Consider the following 24198-nt stretch of genomic DNA (forward strand, 5'->3'; position numbering starts at 1 on the left):
AGACGCCATTGGGACGTGTCGACTTTTTACAACCAATCACCGACGCCATTAGGAAGTGCTGGACTTTTTTCAACCAATCACAGACGCCATTGGAAAGTGCTGAACTTTTTCCAGCCAATAGCAGACGCCGATACTGTCCCAGGTGAAAAACAGTAGGCTAGTGTGGTTGCTAAGCGTCGAAGGACGCGTTACTTCATATACGAGGCGAATACATCATCTTTGGCATATTTTCGCCGGGTATGAAGTCATTTCGTCACCTATTTTGGGTGATTCTGTCACTCGACGTGCCCTAGTCATTTGTACACGAATGCAGCGGGCTTGTTCGCGATGTTGACTCAACTTTCCGAGTGAGGAAAAAGGTCAATTGCATGCAAAGTGCAGCGATGTTTCTCAATTCTAATGCAAACGCTCACAATGTTGGCGTTGTTGTTTGATCTGAGTTCGACTGGTCTGGTCTGCGGAGCACGGCGAGGGCGCCAAGTTTTGACTGTCATGGAGGAAGCAGGATAAACAAGTTCCAGGCTCACCATGGCTTCAGTGTTGGTAAGTTTGGTCACGACTATGGACGTCTTGACGGATGAAAATAAAGAAGTCGTTGACTGATGCGAGCTAAATGTGTGCCAAGTAACTTGTTTCGCTTTCTTACGTCAACCCTCCCGCTGCTTGCTGCGGTTTTGTTCTTCAAGATTGCTTAAAAATTGTGCAGAAACCATGACAAACACACGGAATACGTTTGTGTTCGTCGCAGGACGACCCCTGCATGGAAAGGGTGTTGAAGGGCCACACGGATGCTGTCACTTGTGCACATTTCAGTCCCAACTCCAAACAACTGGGTAACTATTCTGTCCTTCTTTTATTCTTCGAGTCTAGCAAACTTTTAATAATAAAATAATCACGCCTATAAGACGTGGCTTGTTGATTTCTGCAGATATACAGTACATGTACAGTATACAGTGTTTACTCCAGATTGCCTGGGTGGTGTGGGCGTGGCGAGGGGCGTGGTCAACATGACGTCATCACTTTTACACTTTGTTCAACAGTCCGGGGGTCTCCGTTGTGGTATTTTAGGCTTCATATTGCGTCACACATTTTCAATGGGAGACAGGTCTGGACTACAGGCAGGCCAGTCTAGTACCCGCACTCTTTTACTACGAAGCCACGCTGTTGTAACACGTGGCTTGGCATTGCCTTGCTGAAATAAGCAGGGGCGTCCATGATAACGTTGCTTGGATGGCAACAAATGTTGCTCCAAAACCTGTATGTACCTTTCAGCATTAATGGCGCCTTCACAGATGTGTAAGTTACCCATGTCTTGGGCACTAATACACCCCCATACCATCACAGATGCTGGCTTTTACACTTTGCGCTGGTTCTTTTCCTCTTTTGGCCAGAGGACACAACGTCCCCAGTTTCCAAAAACTATTTGAAATGTGGACTCGTCAGACCACCGAACACTTTTATACTTAGCATCAGTCCATCTTAGATGAGCTCGGGCCCAGGGAAGCCGGCGGCGTTTGTGGGTGTTGTTGATAAATGGCTTTGGCTTTGCATAGTAGAGTTTTAACTTGCACTTACAGATGTAGCGACCGACTGTAGTTACGGACAGTGGTTCTCTGAAGTGTTCCTGAGCCCATGTGGTGATATCCTTTACACACTGATGTCGCTTTTTGATGCAGTACGCCCTGAGGGATCGAAGGTCAGTAATATCATTGCTTACGTGCAGTGATTTCTCCACATTCTCTGAACCTTTTGATGATATTACGGACCGTAGATGGTGAAATCCCTAAATTCCTTGCAATAGCTGGTTGAGAAATGTTATTCTTAAACAATTTGCTCACGCATTTGTTGACAAAGTGGTGACCCTCGCCCCATCCTTGTTTGTGAACGACTGAGCATTTCATGGAAGCTGCTTTTATACCCAATCATGGCACCCACCTGTTCCCAATTAGCCTGTTCACCTGCGGGATGTTCCAAATAAGTGTTTGATGAGCTTTCCTCAACTTTCTCAGTCTTTTTTGCCACTTGTGCCAGCTTTTTTAAAACCTGTTGCGGGCATCAAATTCCAAATGAGCTAATATTTGCCAAAAATAACAACGTTTTCCAGTTCGAACGCTAAGTATCTTGTCTTTGCAGTCTATTCAATTGAATATAAGTTGAAAAGGATTTGCAAATCATTGTATTCTGTTTTTATTTACCATTTACACAACGTGACAACTTCACTGGTTTTGGGGTTTGTAGATGTCAGGGAAACCCTGTTTTTTCCTGGGCCCATGTGTATAGTCTGTATATTAATGATGTATAGTCACTACACTGTAGTGACTATACATCATTAATTAGATTTATCTACAGCCTACTTAAGTTTTGATGACATTTCTCCGGTCTTTCAGCCACAGGCTCCGCGGACAAGAGTTTGATGGTCTGGAATCTGTCCCCCAAAGGGAGGTCTCTGCGCTTTGTCAACCATCAGGACACCGTCACTGCGGTCCAGTTCTGCCCGGTGGGGAGCCTGGTGGCCACCTCGTCCAAGGACAAGATGGTGCGACTGTGGAAGCCGTCCATGTAGGTCGTCTTTAACTACCCTCTTCAAACTTAAAGTTAAAAGACACAATATGGCTGGACAATTAGTCATTTTAAATTTTAATTTCCATTTTGGCTCCTCGTCAATGTACAAACAATCATACCCACACAACACATCTCATCTGTTGTGTTGTTGTGAACGACATCATGGATGTAACATCAATGTACAAACAATCATACACACACAACACATCTCATCTGTTGTGTTGTTGTGAACGACATCATGGATGTAACATCAATGTACAAACAATCATACCCACACAACACATCTCCTCTATTGTGTTGTTGTGAACGACATCATGGATGTAACATCAATGTACAAACAATCATACCCACACAACACATCTCATCTGTTGTGTTGTTGTGAACGACATCATGGATGTAACATCAATGTACAAACAATCATACCCACACAACACATCTCATCTGTTGTGTTGTTGTGAACGACATCATGGATGTAATATCAATGTACAAAAAATTATAATCCACACAACACATCTCATCTCTTGTGTTGTTGTGAACGACATCATGGATGTAACATCAATGTACAAACAATCATACACACACAACACACCTCATCTGTTGTGTTGTTGTGAACGACATCATGGATGTAACATCAATGTACAAACAATCATACACACCCACAACACACCTCATCTGTTGTGTTGTTGTGAACGACATCATGGATGTAACATCAATGTACAAACGGTGGTCGCAATTTGAGAGGATTTTTTTTTTAACTCTTCAAGCTCAGAACAACACTTCTCCCCTTCACAATAACAGCGCTGTGGGCAACATCCAGTCGGGCTACGCTAACAAAATAAAGGTTTCAAAAAAGTACCTTACACAATCATAATGTACCGGAAACACTTATTGTTACATTTACACAATTATTATGCTTTGACTTCAAATATTGGACTCAATTGGCATCAATAAATGTGAGGATTTTTGTATTTCATTAACCAACATTTTATTTAATCTTATTTATTACAACAAACTGTACACACTCTATGGTGGTAAAATAAGTGCCAAAGGTAAAAATGATGCACTTTTAAAATCAGATCAATCACACTTTTGAATTGACTATTAGATTTTTTTTACTATATTTTTTTCAATACTTCCATCCATCCATCCATCTTCCTCCGCTTATCCGAGGTCGGGTCGCGGGGGCAGCAGCCTAAGCAGGGAAACCCAGACTTCCCTCTCCCCAGCCACTTCGTCCAGCTCCTCCCGGGGGATCCCGAGGCGTTCCCAGGCCAGCCGGGAGACATAGTCTTCCCAACGTGTCCTAGGTCTTCCCCGTGGTCTCCTACCGGTTGGACGTGCCCTAAACACCTCCAGAGGGAGGCGTTCGGGTGGCATCCTGCCCAGATGCCCGAACCACCTCATCTGGCTCCTCTCGATGTGGAGGAGCAGTGGCTTTACTTTGAGCTCCCCCCGGATGGCAAAGCTTCTCACCCTGTCTCTAAGGGATTTTTTTTCAATTTTTTTCAATACTATTTAATTGAATTATCAAACGATTTAATTGCAATTAATTGCAGCAAATAATGACTTGCAATTAAAATTATTTTCAAATTTAAATTAAAAAAGCCCAATATTTGGATATCAAAGCAATTTTACTTTTGTAATATCATACATAAACATTTTAAAATGTTTTATTTAGGGATGTCCGATAATGGCTTTTTGCCGATATCCGATATTGTCCAACTATTTAATTACCGATACCGATATCAACTGATACCGATATCAACCGATACCGATATATACAGTCGTGGAATTAACACATTATTATGCCTAATTTGGACAACCGGGTATGGTGAAGATAAGGTCCTTTTTTTTAAAAATTAATAAAATAAAATAAGATAAATAAATTAAAAACATTTTCTTGAATAAAAAAGAAAGTAAAACAATACAAAAAACAGTTACATAGAAACTAGTAATTGATGAAAATGAATCAAATTAACTGTTAAAGGTTAGTACTATTAGTGGACCAGCAGCACGCACAATCATGTGTGCTTACGGACTGTATCCCTTGCAGACTGTATTGATATATATTGATATATAATGTAGGAACCAGAATATTAATAACAGAAAGAAACAACCCTTTTGTGTGAATGAGTGTGAATGGGGGAGGGAGGTTTTTTGGGTTGGTGCACTAATTGTAAGTGTATCTTGTGTTTTTTATGTTGATTTAACTTTAAAAAAAATAAAAATAAAAATAAATAAATATATATACCCGATACCGGTAATAAAAAAAACGATACCGATAATTTCCGATATTACATTTTAAAGCATTTTTAGGTCGATAATATCGGCAGGCGATATTATCGGACATCTCTAGTTTTATTTATTCAAAACAGTTCAAACCAAGTCATTATTTAGTGATTGCATCATCACGTCTTATTGACCTCATCAGTGACGTACACTACAACAACACACCTTTCAGGTAAACAGCCACAGTTAAGGTCATTCAAATAAATCATGCAATTAATCTGTGTTTATACGTGATTAATGCCAATGAATATGTGATTAATCACATGCGTTAACGTTACCAGTCCCATTTTTAATATATTTATAACATACAAATATAGAACTCCGCCCCCCTGTGCGCCTGACAGGAAAGGAGAGTCCACGGTGTTCAAGGCGCACACGGCCACCGTGCGCAGCGTCGCCTTCTCCAACGACGGCGAGAAGTTAGTGACGGCGTCCGACGACAAGACCGTGAAGGTGTGGAGCGTCAGCCGCCGATGCTTTGTCTACTCGCTCAACCAGCACACCAACTGGGTGCGATGTGCCAGGTAAGCAGCAACACCCGCAAACAGGAATCTTTAACACCTGCACTCTTTACGTCTCCACGATTGCATCTTATTGTAACAATAATAACAATTGTGTGTGTATATATGTACATATATATGTATATGTGTGTTTGTGTATATATTAGGGTTGTACGGTATACCGGTACTAGTATAGTATCACAGTACTAATGGATCAAAATTGGTACTATAATCTGTTTGAAAAGTACTGGTTCCCCTTTTTTTACGAGCAGAGGAGCATGTTTTGCAACGCACACACAGAGTACTTACAAGCAGAAACAGATTGTAGACAGAAAAGGGAGAACAAACAGTGTTTTAGCTACTTCTAAGTCACTAATTCTGGCCTCCATGGCGACAAATAAAGTAAGTTTCTTACAAGTATCATTATCACTGCAGGACGAGGAATAGCTAAACATGCTTCACTACACACCGTAGGAGGATACAATAGCTCACCGGCGTCACCGCTAACAAAAGTTAGTGCTCCTAAATGTAAACAAATGCCATGGGTAGATCTACACCTGACATCCACTGTAATGATACCAAGTACAATAGCGTATCTATCTAGTCAATACTACTATGATTACATCTATATTTTTTATCGTCACAAAATCTTTTTTCCTTTTGTTAAAATTCATATTATGTTTATAAACTCAGGTAATACGTCCCTGCACACATGAGGACTTTGAATATGACCAATGTATGATCCTGTAACGACTTGGTATCGGATTGATACCTAAATGTGTGGTATCATCCAAAACTAATGTAAAGTATCCAAACAACAGAAGAATAATTGATTATAACATTTTAACAGAAGTGTAGATAGAACATGTTAAAACAGAAAGTAAGCAGATATTAACAGTAAATGAAGAAGTGGATTAATAATAAATTTTTTACAGTTTGTCCCTCATAATTTTGACAAAATAATAGAATGATAAATGACACAATATGTTACTGCATATGTCAGCAGACTAATTAGGAGCCTTTGTTTGTTTACTTACTACTAAAAGACAAGTCGTCTTGTATGTTCACTATTTTATTTAAGGACAAACTTGCAATAATAAACATATGTTTAATGTACCTAAATATTTTTTGTTAAAATAAAGCCAATCATGCCATTTTTTGTGGTACCCTTTATTTAGAAAAGCATTGAAATACATTTTGGTACCGGGACCAAAATTTATTTCGACAACCCTAGTTTGAGTGTGTGTGTGTGTGTGTGTGTGTGTGTGTGTGTGTGTGTGTGTGTGTGTGTGTGTGTGTGTGTGTGTGTGTGTGTGTGTGTGTGTGTGTGTGTGTGTGTGTGTGTGTGTGTGTGTGTGTGTGTGTGTGTGTGTGTGTGTGTGTGTGTGTGGAAATATTTATATATATATATATATATATTTTTTTAAATATATATATATATTAAAAAAAAAATTTTTTTATGTACATATATATATATATATATATATATATATATATATATATATATATATATATATAATTTATATATATATATATATATATATATATATATTATATATATATAATTTATATATATATATATATATATATATATATATATATATATATATATATATATATATAATTTATATATATATATATATATATATATATATATATATATATATATAATTTATATGTGTGTGTATATATATATATTAGGGCTGCAACAACTAATCGATTAAAATCGATTATAAAAATTGTTGCCGATTAATTTAGTCATCGATTCGTTGGATCTATGCTATGCGCATGCGCAGAGGCTTTTTAAAAAAAAAAAAAAAAAGTTTTTTTTTTTTTTTTTTTTTAATAAACCTTTATTTATCAACTGCAACATGTACAAACAGCTGAGAAACAATAATCAAAATAAGTATGGTGCCAGTATGCTGTTTTTTTTCAATAAAATACTGGAAAGGATAGAAATCTAGTTAGTCTCTTTTATCCGATTATTAATCGATTAATCGAAGCAATAATCGACAGATTAATTGATTATCAAATTAATCGTTAGTTGCAGCCCTAATATATATATATATACATATATATATATATATATATACATATAAATATACATACATACACATATATATGTATATATATATGGCGAAGTTGGTAGAGTGGCTGGGCCAGCAATCGGAGGGTTGCTGGTTACTGGGGTTCAATCCCCACCTTCTACCATCCTAGTCACGTTCGTTGTGTCCTTGGGCAAGACACTTCACCCTTGCTCCTGATGGCTGCTGGTTAGCGCCTTGCATGGCAGCTCCCGCCATCAGTGTGTGAATGTGTGTGTGAATGGGTGAATGTGGAAATACTGTCAAAGCGCTTTGAGTACCTTGAAGGTAGAAAAGCGCTATACAAGTATAACCCATTTATCATTTATTTATATATATATATATATATATATATATATATATATACATATATATATATACATATATATATATATATATGGCGAATATATATATATATATATATATATATATATATATATATATATATATATATATATATATATATATATATATATATATATATATATATATATATATATATATATATATATATATATATATGTATGTATGTATGTATCTGAATTTCCCCCAGCGATCAATAAATTACTTTCTATTCTATTCTATTCTATATATATATTAGGGCTGCAACAACTAATCGATTAAATCAATTAAAATCGATTATAAAAATAGTTGGCGATTAATTTAGTCATCGATTCGTTGGCTCTATGTTGGTCGCAGAGGCAACTTTTTTTATTATTTAAATTTTTTTTTTTTTTTAAAAATAAACCTTTATTTATAAACTGCAACATGTACAAACAGCTGAGAAACAATAATCAAAATAAGTATGGTGCCAGTATGCTGTTTTTTTTCAATAAAATACTGGAAAGGATAGAAATCTAGTTTGTCTCTTTTATCCGATTATTAATCGATTAATCGAAGCAATAATCGACAGATTAATTGATTATCAAATTAATCGTTAGTTGCAGCCATAATATATATATATATATATATATATATATATATATATATATATATATATATATATATATATATATAATATATATATATATATATATATATATATATATGAAAGGGACAAGCGAAGAAAATGGATCGATGGATATATATATATATATATATATATATATATATATATATATATATATATATATATATATATATATATATATATATATATATATATATATATATATATATATATATATATATATATATATATATATATATATATATATATATATATATATGTGTGTATAATTAATACATTTTTTAATAGAAATAAGTGACTCCAAATGTTTCCTTTAAGTATGAATCATTTTCCAGTAGTGTGGACAATTGCCGGCAGTATATCTGCATGTGGAAAATAAAAACAGGGAATGGCATCTCATGGCTCACTCAAAGGAGCCGTTCAAAAGAGTGGATCGGTTGGCAAATGTCACATGTCCGCAGTCCACACCTGCGGTAGCTTTTTGTAACCGTGTTGTTAAAAGTGCCGCTTGGGACTTGTTGGCGTGCAGATTTTCTCCCGACGGCCGCCTCATCGTGTCCTGCGGGGACGACCGGAGCGTGCGACTGTGGGACACGTCCAGCAAACACTGCATCAACTGCTTCACCGATTACCGCGGGTAAACAGAACCCACAAACGTTCTTTGCTTTTCTTCCGTGTCAGCACTTCTGAGCTCAGCTGTCTTCCTCATGTTCCAGATCAGCCACCTTTGTGGACTTCAACTCCAGAGGCACCTGCATCGCGGCCTCGGGGGCGGACAGCACACTAAGGATCTGGGACATCCGCACCAACAAGCTGATCCAGCACTACCAAGGTAAATAATATTAATAATAGTAGGAGATGTCCAGGAAATGATGGTGTCTTTGAAGTCCACAGTGCAAGCATCAACAGCTTCTCCTTCCACCCGTCTGATAACTACATGATCAGCGCCTCCAGCGATGGAACCATCAAGATGCTGGACCTGTTGGAGGGACGCCTCATCTACACCCTGCACGGACATAAGGTCTCAGCTATGGACGTGTTCTTGGAGCCGAATGAAAGACAAGAAATGTTATGTTCCAACTGAGAAACTACATTGTGTTTTGCAAATAATCATTAATTTAGAATTTAATGGCAGCAACACATTGCAAAAAAGTTGTCACAGGGGCATTTTTACCACTGTGTTACATGGCCTTTCCTTTTAACAACACTCAGTAAAGGTTTGGGAACTGAGGAGACACATTTTTGAAGCTTCTCAGGTGGAATTCTTACCCATTCTTGCTTGATGTACAGCTTAAGTTGTTCAACAGTCCGGGGGTCTCCGTTGTGGTATTTTAGTCTTCATAATGCACCACACATTTTCAATGGTAGACAGGTCTGGACTACAGGCAGGCCAGTCTAGTACCCGCACTGTTTTACTATGAAGCCACGCTGTTGTAACACGTGGCTTGGCATTGTCTTGCTGAAATAAGCAGGGGCGTCCATGATAACGTCGCTTGGATGGCAACATATGTTGCTCCAAAACCTGTATGTACCTTTCAGCATTAATGGTGCCTTCACAGATGTGCAAGTTACCCATGTCTTGGGCACTAATACACCCCCATACCATCACAGATGCTGGCTTTTCAACTTTGCACCTACAACAATCCGGATGGTTCTTTTCCTCTTTGTTCCGGAGAACACGACGTCCACAGTTTCCAAAAACAATGTGAAATGTGGACTCGTCAGACCACAGAACACTTTTCCACTTTGCATCAGTCCATCTTAGATGAGCTCGGGCCCAGCGAAGCCGGCGGCGTTTCCGGGTGTTGTTGATAAATGGCTTTCGCTTTGCATAGTAGAGTTTTAACTTGCACTTACAGATGTAGCGACAAACTAGTTACTGACAGTGGTTTTCTGAAGGGTTCCTGAGCCCATATGGTGATATCCTTTACACACTGATATCGCTTTTTGATCCAGTACCGCCTGAGGGATCGAAGGTCTGTAATATCATTGCTTACATGCAGTGATCTACAACACAGATCTAAAACACACGTATGCGAATCTAAAACACACGTTATTAATATTCATTATTTTCCCTGCAGTATTAAAATGTATAAATACACACACACATATATATATATATATATATATATATATATATATATATATATATATATATATATATATATATATATATATATATATATATATATATATATATATGTATATGTATATATATATGTATATATATATGTATATATATATATGTATATATATATATATATGTATATGTATATATATATGTATATATATATATATATATATATATATATATATATATATATATATATATATATATATATATATATATATATATATATATATATATATATATATATATATATATATATATATATATATATATATATATATATATATATATATATATATATATATATAGCAATCAGGCATGACGTCACACACAAGCCAGGTACCGTAACATGGCACCCTTGGATTTGATGTGACTCGGTGTCTGGTAGGACCGGCGGGATTCGGTGTGTGCCAAAAAAGTCATGGATTTGGGTGACTCTGGTTCTGCCAAAGATCAAGAGCAACATAGCTCAGAGAGTCCTGGTCCTGGTTCTCAGGAAATAGTCCCCAGTAAAATAAGGAAGAAGGGATGATATTTTGGGGCTGGTCCGGATTGGGAGGTAGACCCTGGCACAGGTGTGCGCTCTTTGACAGCGTTTCCTGTTTGTTCTTCTCCTATTTTCTTGCTTCAAGTGTTTTATGGATGTTTCTTCAGTTCTGCAGGAAGACGTTTGTGCGGAGGAAAGTAACTTCAAAAACCACTTTTGTCTTTCCTGCTTCCAGGGCGCCGTGCTCACTGTCTGCTTTTCCACCGAGGGAGACCTCTTTGCTTCTGCCGGACTGGACGCCAAGGTTGGTGCTTGGAGTCGCCGCTCCTCATGCAGGGCCATACCTGACGAGGCATGGCGATACGTGACTATGCATGGCGATGCGTGGCGATGCGTGACAATGCGCGATGATGCGTGACGATATACGTGACTATGCATGATGATGCGTGACAATGCATGAAGATATACGTGACGATGCATGATAATGCGTGACGATGCATGGCGATACAGGACTGCATGGCGATACACGAGTATGCTTGGCAATACGTGACAATGCATAATGATGCATGGCGATACGTGATGATGCGTAATGATGCATGACGACGAAGTGTGACATGACGATGCATGGCGATACGTGACGGTGCATGATGATGCATGGCGATACGTAATGATGCATTTTGATGCGTGACGATGCTTTGGGATATGTGAAGATGCATGGCGATACATGGCGATGTGTGATGATGCATGACGATGCATGGCGATACGTGACGATGCATGGCGATACGTGACAATGCATGATGATGCGCGGCGACGATATGTGACGATGCATGGGGATATGTGAAGATGCATGGCGATACGTAACGATGCATGACGATACGTGACGATGCATGGGGATATGTGAAGATGCACGGTGATACGTGACGATGCATGGCGATATGTGACGATGCATGATGATGCATGGCGATACGTAACGATGCATTTTGATGCATGGGGATACGTGACGATGCATGGGGATATGTGAAGATGCATGGCGATATGTGATGATGCGTGACAATGCATGGCGATACGTGACGATGCATGGGGATATGTGAAGATGCACGGCGATATGTGACGATGCATGGCGATATGTGACGATACGTGACAATGCATGATGATGCTTGGCGATACGTAACGATGCATTTTGATGCATGGGGATACGTGACGATGCATGGGGATATGTGAAGATGCATGGCGATATGTGATGATGCGTGACGATGCATGGCGATACGTGACGATGCATGGCAATACGTGATGATGAATGACGACGAAATGTGACATACATGACGATGCATGGCGATACGTGACGATGTATGATGATGCGCAGCGACGATATGTGACGATACGTGACGATGCATGGGGATATGTGAAGATGCATGGCGATACGTAACGATGCATGACGATACGTGACGATGCATGGGGATATGTGAAGATGCACGGTGATACGTGACGATGCATGGCGATACGTGACGATGCATGATGATGCATGGCGATACGTAACGATGCATTTTGATGCATGGGGATACGTGACAATGCATGGGGATATGTGAAGATGCATGGCGATATGTGATGATGCGTGACGATGCATGGCGATACGTGACGATGCATGGCAATACGTGATGATGAATGACGACGAAATGTGACATACATGACGATGCATGGCGATACGTGCCGATGCATGATGATGCGCAGCGACGATACGTGACGATGCATGGGGATATGTGAAGATGCATGGCGATACGTAACGATGCATGACGATACGTGACAATGCATGGGGATATGTGAAGATGCATGGTGATACGTGACGATGCATGGCGATATGTGACGATACGTGATGATGCATGGCGATACGTAACGATGCATTTTGATGCTAACGATACGTGACGATGCATGGGGATATGTGAAGATGCATGGCGATATGTGATGATGCGTGACGATGCATGGCGATACGTGACGATGCATGGCAATACGTGATGATGAATGACGACGAAATGTGACAAACATGACGATGCGTGGCGATACGTGACGATGCATGATGATGCGCAGCGACGATATGTGACGATACGTGACGATGCATGGGGATATGTGAAGATGCATGGCGATACGTAACGATGCATGACGATACGTGATGATGCATGGGGATATGTGAAGATGCACGGTGATACGTGACGATGCATGGCGATATGTAACGATACGTGACGATGCATGATGATGCATGGCGATACGTAACGATGCATTTTGATGCATGGGGATACGTGAAGATGCATGGTGATATGTGATGATGCATGGTGATATGTGATGATGCGTGACGATGCATGGCAATACGTGATGATGAATGACGACGAAATGTGACATACATGACGATGCATGGCGATACGTGACGATGTTTGATGCGCAGCGACGATATGTGACGATGCATGGGGATATGTGAAGATGCATGGCGATACGTAACGATGCATGACGATACGTGACGATGCATGGTGATACGTGACGATGCATGGCGATATGTGACGATACGTGACGATGCATGATGATGCATGGCGATACGTAACGATGCATTTTGATGCATGACGATACGTGACAATGCATGGGGATATGTGAAGATGCATGGCGATATGTGATGATGCGTGACGATGCATGGCGATACGTGACGACGCATGGCAACACGTGATGATGAATGACGACGAAATGTGACATACATGACGATGCATGGCGATACGTGACGATGCATGATGATGCGCAGCGACGATATGTGACGATACGTGACGATGCATGGGGATATGTGAAGATGCATGGCGATACGTAACGATGCATGACGATACGTGACGATGCATGGGGATATGTGAAGATGCATGGTGATACGTGACGATGCATGGCGATATGTGACGATGCACGATGCATGGCGATACGTAACGATGCATGACGATACGTGACGATGCATGGCGATACGTGACGATGCATGATGATGCGCGGCGACGATATGTGACAATACGTGACGATGCATGGGGATATGTGACGATGCATGGGGATATGTGAAGATGCATGATGATGTTTGACGATACATGACAATGCATGGTAATACGTGACGATGCATGATATACATGATGATGCATGGTGATACGTGAAGATACATGATGATGCAATGGCGATACGTGACGATGCATGACGACGATGTGTGACGATGCATGGCGATACGTGATGATGCATGATGATGCGTGACGACGATATGCGACGATGCATGACAATACACGACGATATGTGACGATGCATGACCATGTATGACAATACACGACGATATGTGACAATGCACGACAATATATGATGACACATGACAATACGTGACGATGCATGATGATATATGATGATACATGACTATATATGATGATGCATGATCATACATGATGATACAGGACGATGCATGATCATACAGGACGATGCATGATCATACATGACGATGCATGACGATGCGTGATGATACATGACGATATGTGACGAACCATGACGATAGATGATGATACATGATGATTCATGATGATGCATGATACATTAAGATACGGGACATACTAGCCCCTTAGTTGTGTCTGAATATCCACTCTTCATTTTATTTATTTATTTATTTTAGTTTTTCATTACATTTTTAAATTTTTGTATAAGTGTAGATGGAAGCAGGAGACAGCAGAAAGGAAGCAGATATGAACAGGAAATGAATAAGCCATAGAGATAACAAGATATCAACACGTCTTGCTGAGTCAGCATTGTCCCAATCAGTACAACACATGTAAGAGGAGGATCAGTTTCATCCAAAAATTGCCGATATCGATACGAAGGGTAGTATCAATATATGACCGATTCTCGAGTGAGTAGGTGGATATTTTTATTTTAACAAAATACTTTTTTTTTTTTATTGTTGTGGTTCATATTTACAAACTGAGGGAATAATTCCCTGTACACGCGAGGACTTTGAAGGTAAAAACTACAGTATTTAAAAGAGTAGTAGATAGTACTTTTGACTTTCTGAAGTTATTGTGTACTATTGACTTGGTTTTGATCCAACTATTGTATGTCTTAAAAGAAATAATGTTAAAATATTGTCAGCATAAATACATTGTAACAGTTGATACATGTGATGGTATCGACTGATATCACTCATGGATGATGGGTATGTCAGATGTTCTCGTTCCAAAGTCATCTTCATGGATGTTCTCCTGCTGGTGTCCTACAGGTGATGTTGTGGAAGACCAACTTTGACACCAAGTCCTACAATGAAGTCCTGCAGCAGCACAGCAGGAGGTCCGTGTCCTATCCCCCGCCCCACCTGACCGACATCCAGCCAAGGACCGCCCACCCTCACTCCACGTATCCTTCTGACGTCCAGGTCACTTGCCGTCGCCGTGGTGACGGTCATCTTTAAATATTTCTATTTCAATTTTCATATAAAAGTGTGTGTGTGTGTCCTCGCAGGTCGCTGCATCTCTGGCAGACACACACACACCTGAGCCGCACATCGTGGTGCTGCAGGAGGCCGAACGTCACCTGGTGAGTCGCCATCTTGTCACCTGTCCACTCTCTTAACAATCATTGTGCTATAATGCTGATCTCACACTCTAGTTACTACAAGGTTCTACTGTACTAGCATGACGGTCCTACAAGGTTCTGCTGTCATTAAGTGAAGGTTCTACTGGAGTTCCATGAAGGTGCTACTGTAGATACATGTGTTTAGAAGGTTCTACTGTAGTTTTACAAGGTTCTACTGTCATTAGGTGAAGGTTTAACTGGAGTTACATGAAAGTTCTACTGTAGTTACATTTGTCTAGAAGGTTATACTGTCGTTAAATGAAGGTTCTACTGTAATTCTATGTGTTCTATAAGGTTCTATTGTAGTTACATGTGTTCTACAAGGTTCTACTGTCATTAAATAAAGGTTCTACTGGCGTAAAGGAAGGTTCTACTGTAGTTCCATGTATTCTATAAGGTTATATTTTAATTACATGTGTTCAACAAGGTTATACTGTCGTTAAATGAAGGTCTACTGGAGTTCCATGTGTTCTACAAAGTTCTACTGTAGTTATATGAAGGTTCTACTATAGTTCCAATGTGTCTAGAAGGTTGTACTGTCGTTAAATGAAGGTTCTACTGTAGTTCCATGTGTTCTATAAGGTTCTATTGTAGTTACATGTGGTATACAAGGTTCTACTGTCGTTAATGTGAGGTTGTACTGGAGTTCCATGTGTTCGAAAAGGTTCTACTGTCGTTTCATGAAGGTGCTACTGTAGATACATGTGTTTGGAAGGTTCTACAAGGTTCTACTGTCATTAAATGAAGGTTCTACTGGAGTTCCATGTGTTCTATAAGGTTATATTGTAGTTACATGTGTTCTACAGGGTTATATTGTAGTTGCATGTGTTCGACAAGGTTATACTGTCGTTAAATGAAGGTCTACTGGAGTTCCATGTGTTCTACCAGGTTCTATTGTAGATACATGAAGGTTCTACTGTAGTTCCATGTGTCTAGAAGGTTATACTGTCGTTAAATGAAGGTTCTACTGTAGTTCCATGTGTTCTATAAGGTTCTATTGTAGTTACATGTGTTATACAAGGTTCTACTGTAATTACATGTGTTCTACAAGGTTCTACTGTTGTTAATGTAAGGTTGTAGTGGAGTTCCATGTGTTTGACAAGGTTCTACTGTTGTTTCATGAAAGTGCTACTGTAGACACATGTGTTTAGAAGGTTCTACTGTTGTTAAATGAAGGTGCTACCATAGATACACCTGTTTAGAAGGTTCTACAAGGTTCTACTGTCATTAAATGAAGGTTCTACTGGAGTTCCATGTGTTCGACAAGGTTCTACTGTTACATGAAGGTGTTACTTTAGATGCGTGTGTTTAGAAGGTTTTACTGTAGTTCTACAAGGTTCTACTGTCGTTCTAATAGAGTTCCATGAAGGTTCTACTGTACTTATGTGTTCTACAAGGTTCTACTGTAGTTACATGTGTCTAGACGGTTATACTGCCGTTAAATGAAGGTTCTACTGTAGTTCCATGTGTTCTAGAAGGTTCTACTGTTTCATGAAAGTGCTACTGTAGATACGTGTGTTTAGAAGGTTCTACTGTAGTGCTACAAGGTTCTACTGTTATTATATGGTTATTCTGCCGTTAAATGAAGGTTCCACTGTAGTTCCATGTGTTCTATAAGGTTATATTGTACTCACATGTGTTCTACAAGGTTCTACAGTAGTTACATGAAGGTTGTACTGTAGTTACATGTGCATAGAAGATTATACTGTCGTTAAATGAAGGTTATACTGTAGTTCCATGTGTTCTACAAGATTCTATTGTAGTTACATGTGTTTTACAAGGTTCTACTGTCGTTAAATTAAGGTTCCACTGGAGTTCTATGGCGTTTTTACTGTAGCTACATGTGACTAGAAGGTTATACTGTCGTTAAATGAAGGTTCTTATTATACTTATTCATTCTTTGTTATTATATTTATTTATTATTTATTATTATATTGTTCATTCTTTATTGTTATATTGTTTAATATTTATTATATTTATTAATTCTTTATTATTATGTTTATTCATTCTTTATTATTATATTTAATCATTCTTTATTATTATATTTGTTCATTCTTTATTATTATATTTAATCATTCTTTATTATTATATTTATTCATTATTTATTATTATATGTATGCATTCTTTAATATTTATTCATTTTTTATTATTTGTTATATATTATGTTTGTTAATTCTTTATTATTATTTGACAAATCTTGTTTTTTTAAATCCCAGGCAAAACTGGATCATCATGCTTACATACTGTACATTACCTTTTGCATTATATTGATTTATGTGTTCTACAAGGTGATACCTTGTACTTTTTTTAATATGTCATTGCCTGAAATAAATGAATAAAGGAAATGGGAAAAAAAAAGGTTGTGATCGGACATTACTTTAGTGTACGGGAGTAACATAACTTTGGCGGTGGTGACACCCCGGACAAGGACTATGTCTATCATATTACCGTTGTGTGGGTTAATTTATTATTTGTGTAAGACCACAGCTATCAATTATAGTCTGGAGCGCCATGCACGGAGGGTATGACGGGGCATTCGTATGGATATTAAAATCCCCATTATAATTATATTATCTGCATGCGTCACTAGATCAGCAACAAACTCTGAAAGTTCACTGATAAAGTCGGAATAGGGCCCATGGGGGGCGATAGATAACAGCCAAATAGAGAGGTAGCGGTGTGACAGACCTCAAATGATATTACTTAGCTTAGAGCTAAGGTTAAGGTTTTCATTGTATATTAGTGCGACCCCTCCACCTCTTTTCAGGGGACGGGCAACATGTGCACTCGTATGTGATTCTGAATATCACAAAGAGATGTTTGAATCTTCTCCTCACCAGCAGCGTCACAACGCTGACCTCGCCCACTACGCTGTGGAGGATGTGGATGCCGTGGAGGAGGACACCAGCGAGGAGGAGCAGAAGACCAAACAGGAAGTGCACGAGGAGAGAAGAAGACACCAAGACACACCTGGAGACACCTTACGTCCCTCGCCCGTCCTCAACTCCATCCTGCAGCACATCGTCCAACAGCTGGACGTCCTCACGCGGGTACGTCCCCCTTCACAAGCACCCTATTGATTTTCAATCTCACACTGATTACATCTCATACTTTTAATAAGAAACTTCTATTGATTTTAAATGTAATACTTTTACCTATAAACTTCTATTGACTTTAAATATAATACTTTTACCTATAAACTTCTATTGATTTTGAATATAATATTTGACTTATAAACTTCTGTTGATTTTAAATTTTATATTTTTACCAATAAACTTCTATTGGTTTTAAATATAACACTTTTACCGATAAACTTCTATTGATTTTAAATATAACACTTTTACATATAAACTTCTATTGATTTTAAATATAATACTTTTACTGATAAACTTCTATTGATTTTAAATATAATACTTTTACTGATAAACGTCTATTGATTTTAAATATAATGCTTTTACCGATACACTTCTATTGATTTTAAATATAATACTTTTACCAATAAACTTCTATTGATTTTAAATATAATACTTTTACCAATAAACTTCTATTGATTTTAAATATAATACTTTTACCAATAAACTTCTATTGATTTTAAATGTAATATTTTCATCGATATATTTCTATTGATTTGAACTATAATACTTTTACCAATAAACTTCTATTGATTTTAAATATATTACTTTTACTATTAAACTTTCATTGATTTTTGATTTCACACTTTTATAATAAACATCTATTGATTTTAAGTATAATACTTTTACTAATAAACTTCTATGGGTTTTAAGTATAATACTTTTACTGATAAATTTCTATTGATTTTAAATATAATACTTTTACCGATAAACTTCTATTGATATTAAATATAATACTTTTACCAATAAACTTCTATTGATTTTTAATATAATACTTTTACTGATACACTTCTATTGATTTTAATTATAATACGTTTACCAATAAACATCTCTTGATTTTAAATATAATATTTTAATAATAAACTTCTATTGATTTCAAGTATAATACGTTTAGTTATAAACTTCTATTGATTTTTGATCTCACACTTTCACTAATAAACATCTATTGATTTTAAATATAATATTTTAATAATAAACTTATATTGATTTCAAGTATAGTACGTTTAGTTATAAACTTCTATTGATTTTAAATATAATACTTTTACTTATAAACTTCTATTGATTTTTGATCTCACACTTTTACTAATAAACATCTATTGATTTTAAATATAATATTTTAAGAATAAACTTCTATTGATTTCAAGTATAATACTTTTACCAATAAACTTTTATTGATTTTAAATGTAATACTTTTACCAATAAACCTCTATTGATTTTAAATATAATATTTTTACTTATGAACAAACTTCTATTGATTTTAGTTCCAATACTTCAACTGATACAAAACTTCTATTGATTTTAGTTCCAATACTTAAACTGATACAAAACTTCTATTGATTTTAAATATAATACTTTTATTGATAAAAAAACTTGTATTGCTTTTAATTCTGATGCTTCAACTGATACAAAACTTCTATTGATTTTAATTATAATACTTCAACTTATACAAAACTTCTGTTGGTTTTAAATCTAATACTTCAACTGATACAAATCTTCTATTGATTTTTCTCCAGCCAAGATGCTTGTGGGAGGTGGTGTCCAAGGTCAGACCTGTTAGATGTGTCTCAGGTGCCCAAAAGCAATAGGTATCTTGTGTGTCCACAGACAGTGTCGGTGCTGGAGGATCGTATCACGACGACGGAGGACAAGTTGCAGGAATGTCTTCCGGGTACGCTCACCTCCCATGTCGCGCTAGAAGGAGCTAGCGGTGGGACTGACGCGTTAGCGCAACCAACGGAAGGAGGAGCTAGCGGTGGGACAGACCACCCACTTGAGGAGCAGCTGACTTCAGGACAAGACTCAGGGCAAGCAGTACAACAGACGCCCACTTAAGTGGACATTTAAGGTACTCACATGACAGGTTGGACACTGACATCCTGGCAATTCTGTTTTCTTGACAACAACAAACTGAAGTCCTGGCAATTCTGTTTTCTTGACAACAACAAACTGAACTCCTGGCGATTCTGTTTTCACAACAACAACAACATACTGACGTCCTGGTGATTCTGTTTTCTTGACAACAACAAACTGACGTCCTGGCGATTCTGTTTTCTTGACAACAACAAACTGAAGTCCTGGCGATTCTGTTTTCACAACAAAAACAAACTGACGTTTGGTGATTCAGTTTTCTTGACAACAACAAATTGAAGTCCTGGTGATTCTGTTTTCACAACAACAAACTGAAGTCCTGGCGATTCTGTTTTCACAACAACAACATACTGACGTCCTGGTGATTCTGTTTTCTTGACAACAACAAACTGAAGTCCTGGTGATTCTGTTTTCACAACAACAACAAACTGACGTCCTGGTGATACTGTTTTCACAACAAAAACAAACTGACGTCCTGGTGATTCTGTTTTCACAACAACAAACTGACGTCCTGGTGATTCTGTTTTCACAACAACAACAAACTGACGTCATGGTGATACTGTTTTCACGACAACAACAAACTGACTTCCTGGTGATTCTGTTTTCTTGACAACAATAAACCGACATCGTGGTGATTCTGTTTTCTCGACAACACCAAACTGACGTCCTGTCGATTCTGTTTTCTTGACAACAACATATTGACGTCCTGGCGATTCTGTTTTCTTGACAGGATAGGATAGGATAAGATAGGTCTTTATTGTCATTGCACAAGTACAACGAAACTTTGTTTTCAGCACAAACCCGTTCAAGATTAGACAAACAAACAGTGTACAGGGTTACAGAACAGGAACGCTGATGGGTCGCCACAAGGCGATGGGGAAAAAGGTAAAACGCTGGGGAAGGATGAGTAAAGAAATACAATCTAGACTGGGCTCCTAAGGGAGCTCAGTCTGGAGTGGGAAAAAACCTCCATAGCAAAGCACATATACATATTACAACATACATCTCGAGATATCTAGCAACAGAGGGAAGGGAGTGCGGGGTCATGGTGGTAGGCCGCAGCTCTGATGCGCTGACCATCCTTTCATCACGCCTATGGGATTTGCGTCGAGGGCGTTGGATTGCGGGGTGGGGTATGTATGTGTGTGGCGTATATTTTTGTGGATGCATGTTTGTGTGTAAGCCTGCAGTGTGTCTCTGTTCCGTGGCCTTGATGTCGTGCAGTCGCTAGTCCAAAGTCAACAACAACAGGTGTGTGTCCATGAGAGACAAGAAGGGAGTTTGTTGTGTCTTCGCCGCACTGTCCTTCGGGAGAGTCTCCAAGCCAGGGAAACAATCCAAGTTAGAATGTTTTGTATGCGAGTGAAAATAAAATGTGCTTTTCACTCTAAATTGTCTATGACTGGTCCTCAAACCTGCAGGGGCAGACAGTCCGATGTGATCCAAAATCACAAGTGTCCACAGTTCTTCCCGCATCCTCCAATCATTTGTGGCAGCTTTGGGGTACTTTGAAGACTGCCAGCAACTTCCAATTTGTCGACAAACCAGAGCAACGCTTACTCCAATCAGCACATGTCCTGTTGTCATAATTCCGAATAAGTAGATATCTTCACGTCCTCGACAGAAAAGGGTCGCCAGGCACGCGGCACTCCTTCTTCTCCCAAGAGTCCGTCGGGTGTCCAGCAACAACCGCTCCGTCACGACAAGCAGGTTCCCCTAAACCCAAGATCTTGTCAATTTTGTTGAGGCCACTTAAATAGTTCCAATGTTTAGATTTGGAGAGCAGTGCAAAAAGAGGCAACAAAAAAGTTAAGACAAGACAAAGAAGCAAGCAGGAGAGATAAGGGAGAGGGAAGGGGAGCGTCCACCCTCGATGAGTGCCAGAGAGAAGAGCAACAAACAACAACAACAACAAACTGACGTCCTGGTGATTCTGTTTTCACGACAACAACAAACTGAGGTCATGGTGATACTGTTTTCACGACAACAACAAACTGACGTCATAGTGATACTGTTTTCACGACAACAACAAACTGACGTCATGGTGATACTGTTTTCTTGACAACAACAAACTGACGTCCTGGTGATTCTGTTTTCTTGACAACAACAAACTGAGGTCCTGGTGATTCTGTTTTCACGACAACAACAAACTGAAGTCCTGGTGATACTGTTTTCACGACAACAACATGCTGACGTCCTGGTGATTCTGTTTTATTGACAACAACAAACAGGTCCTTGACAACAACAAACTGAGGTCCTGGTGATTCTGTTTTCACGACAACAACAAACTGAAGTCCTGGTGATACTGTTTTCACGACAACAACAAGCTGACGTCCTGGTGATTCTGTTTTCTTGACAACAACAAACAGGTCCTTGACAACAACAAACTGAGGTCCTGGTGATTCTGTTTTCACGACAACAACAAACTGACGTCATGGTGATACTGTTTTCACGACAACAACAAACAGACGTACTGACGATTCTGTTTTCTTGACAACAACAAACTGACGTCTTGGTGATTCTGTTTTCTTGACAACAACAAACTGATGTCCTGGTGATTCTGTTTTCCTGACAACAACAAACTGATGTCCTGGCGATTCTGTTTTCACAACAACAAACTGAAGTCATGGTGATCACGACAACAACAAACTGACGTCCTGGTGATTCTGTTTTCACGACAACAACAAACTGACGTCTTGGTGATTCTGTTTTCATGACAACAACAAACTGACGTCCTGGCAATTCTGTTTTCACGACACAACAAACTGACGTCCTGGCGATTCTGTTTTCACGACAACAACAAACTGACGTCCTGGTGATTCTGTTTTCACGACAACAACAAACTGACGTCCTGCTGATTCTGTTTTCACAACAACAACAAACTGACGTCCTGGTGATTCTGTTTTCACGACAACAACAAACTGACGTCATGGTGACACTTTTTTCACGACAACAACAAACTGACGTCATGGTGATACTGTTTTCACGACAACAACAAACTGACGTCATGGTGATTCTGTTTCCTTGACAACAACAAACTGACGTCATGGTGATACTGTTTTCACGACAACAACAAACTGACGTCCTGGTGATTCTGTTTTCTTGACAACAACAAACTGACGTCCTGGTGATTCTGTTTTCACGACAACAACAAACTGACGTCATGGTGATACTGTTTTCACGACAACAACAAACTGACGTCATGGTGATACTGTTTTCTTGACAACAACAAACTGACGTCATGGTGATACTGTTTTCTTGACAACAACAAACTGACGTCATGGTGATACTGTTTTCTTGACAACAACAAACTGACGTCATGGTGATACTGTTTTCTTGACAACAACAAACTGACGTCACAGTGATTATGTTTTCTTGACAACAACAAACTGACATTCTGGTGATTCTGTTTTCTTGACAACAACCAACTGACGCCCTGGTGATTCTGTTTTCTTGACAACATCAAACTGACGCCCTGGTGATTCTGTTTTCTTGACAACATCAAACTGACGTCCTGGTGATTCTGTTTTCTTGACAACATCAAACTGACGTCCTGGTGAATCT

General features: G+C 38.5%; 1 protein-coding gene across 2 annotated transcripts; it reads left to right on the forward strand.

The window, feature by feature from the left end:
• Positions 1 to 109: 109 nt before the first annotated feature.
• poc1b (POC1 centriolar protein B) lies at positions 110 to 21929 on the forward strand. Of its 2 annotated transcripts, none has more exons than XM_062043028.1 (12): positions 110 to 543; positions 749 to 833; positions 2388 to 2559; positions 5196 to 5375; positions 8935 to 9042; positions 9122 to 9237; positions 9293 to 9426; positions 11259 to 11327; positions 15282 to 15434; positions 15521 to 15595; positions 18478 to 18684; positions 20371 to 21929. In XM_062043028.1, exons 1-12 carry the CDS (start codon positions 529 to 531, stop codon positions 20596 to 20598), a joined length of 1542 nt encoding a protein of 513 aa, XP_061899012.1. In that variant the 5' UTR covers positions 110 to 528; the 3' UTR covers positions 20599 to 21929. The 2 variants fall into 2 exon arrangements, with proteins under 2 accessions (XP_061899012.1, XP_061899011.1); XM_062043027.1 differs by having other exon boundaries at positions 18475 to 18684; positions 20371 to 21928.
• The last annotated feature ends 2269 nt before the right edge of the window (positions 21930 to 24198 follow it).

This window comes from Entelurus aequoreus, linkage group LG03, assembly GCF_033978785.1.
Source record: "Entelurus aequoreus isolate RoL-2023_Sb linkage group LG03, RoL_Eaeq_v1.1, whole genome shotgun sequence".
NCBI lineage: Eukaryota > Metazoa > Chordata > Actinopteri > Syngnathiformes > Syngnathidae > Entelurus > Entelurus aequoreus.

Excerpts from the sequence above, each read along its gene's own strand:
- poc1b (XM_062043027.1), top strand. Across the intron at positions 834-2,387 it reads TCCCAACTCCAAACAACTGG|CCACAGGCTCCGCGGACAAG; the intron begins GTAACTATTCTG and ends CCGGTCTTTCAG. Across the intron at positions 9,043-9,121 it reads TGCTTCACCGATTACCGCGG|ATCAGCCACCTTTGTGGACT; the intron begins GTAAACAGAACC and ends CTCATGTTCCAG.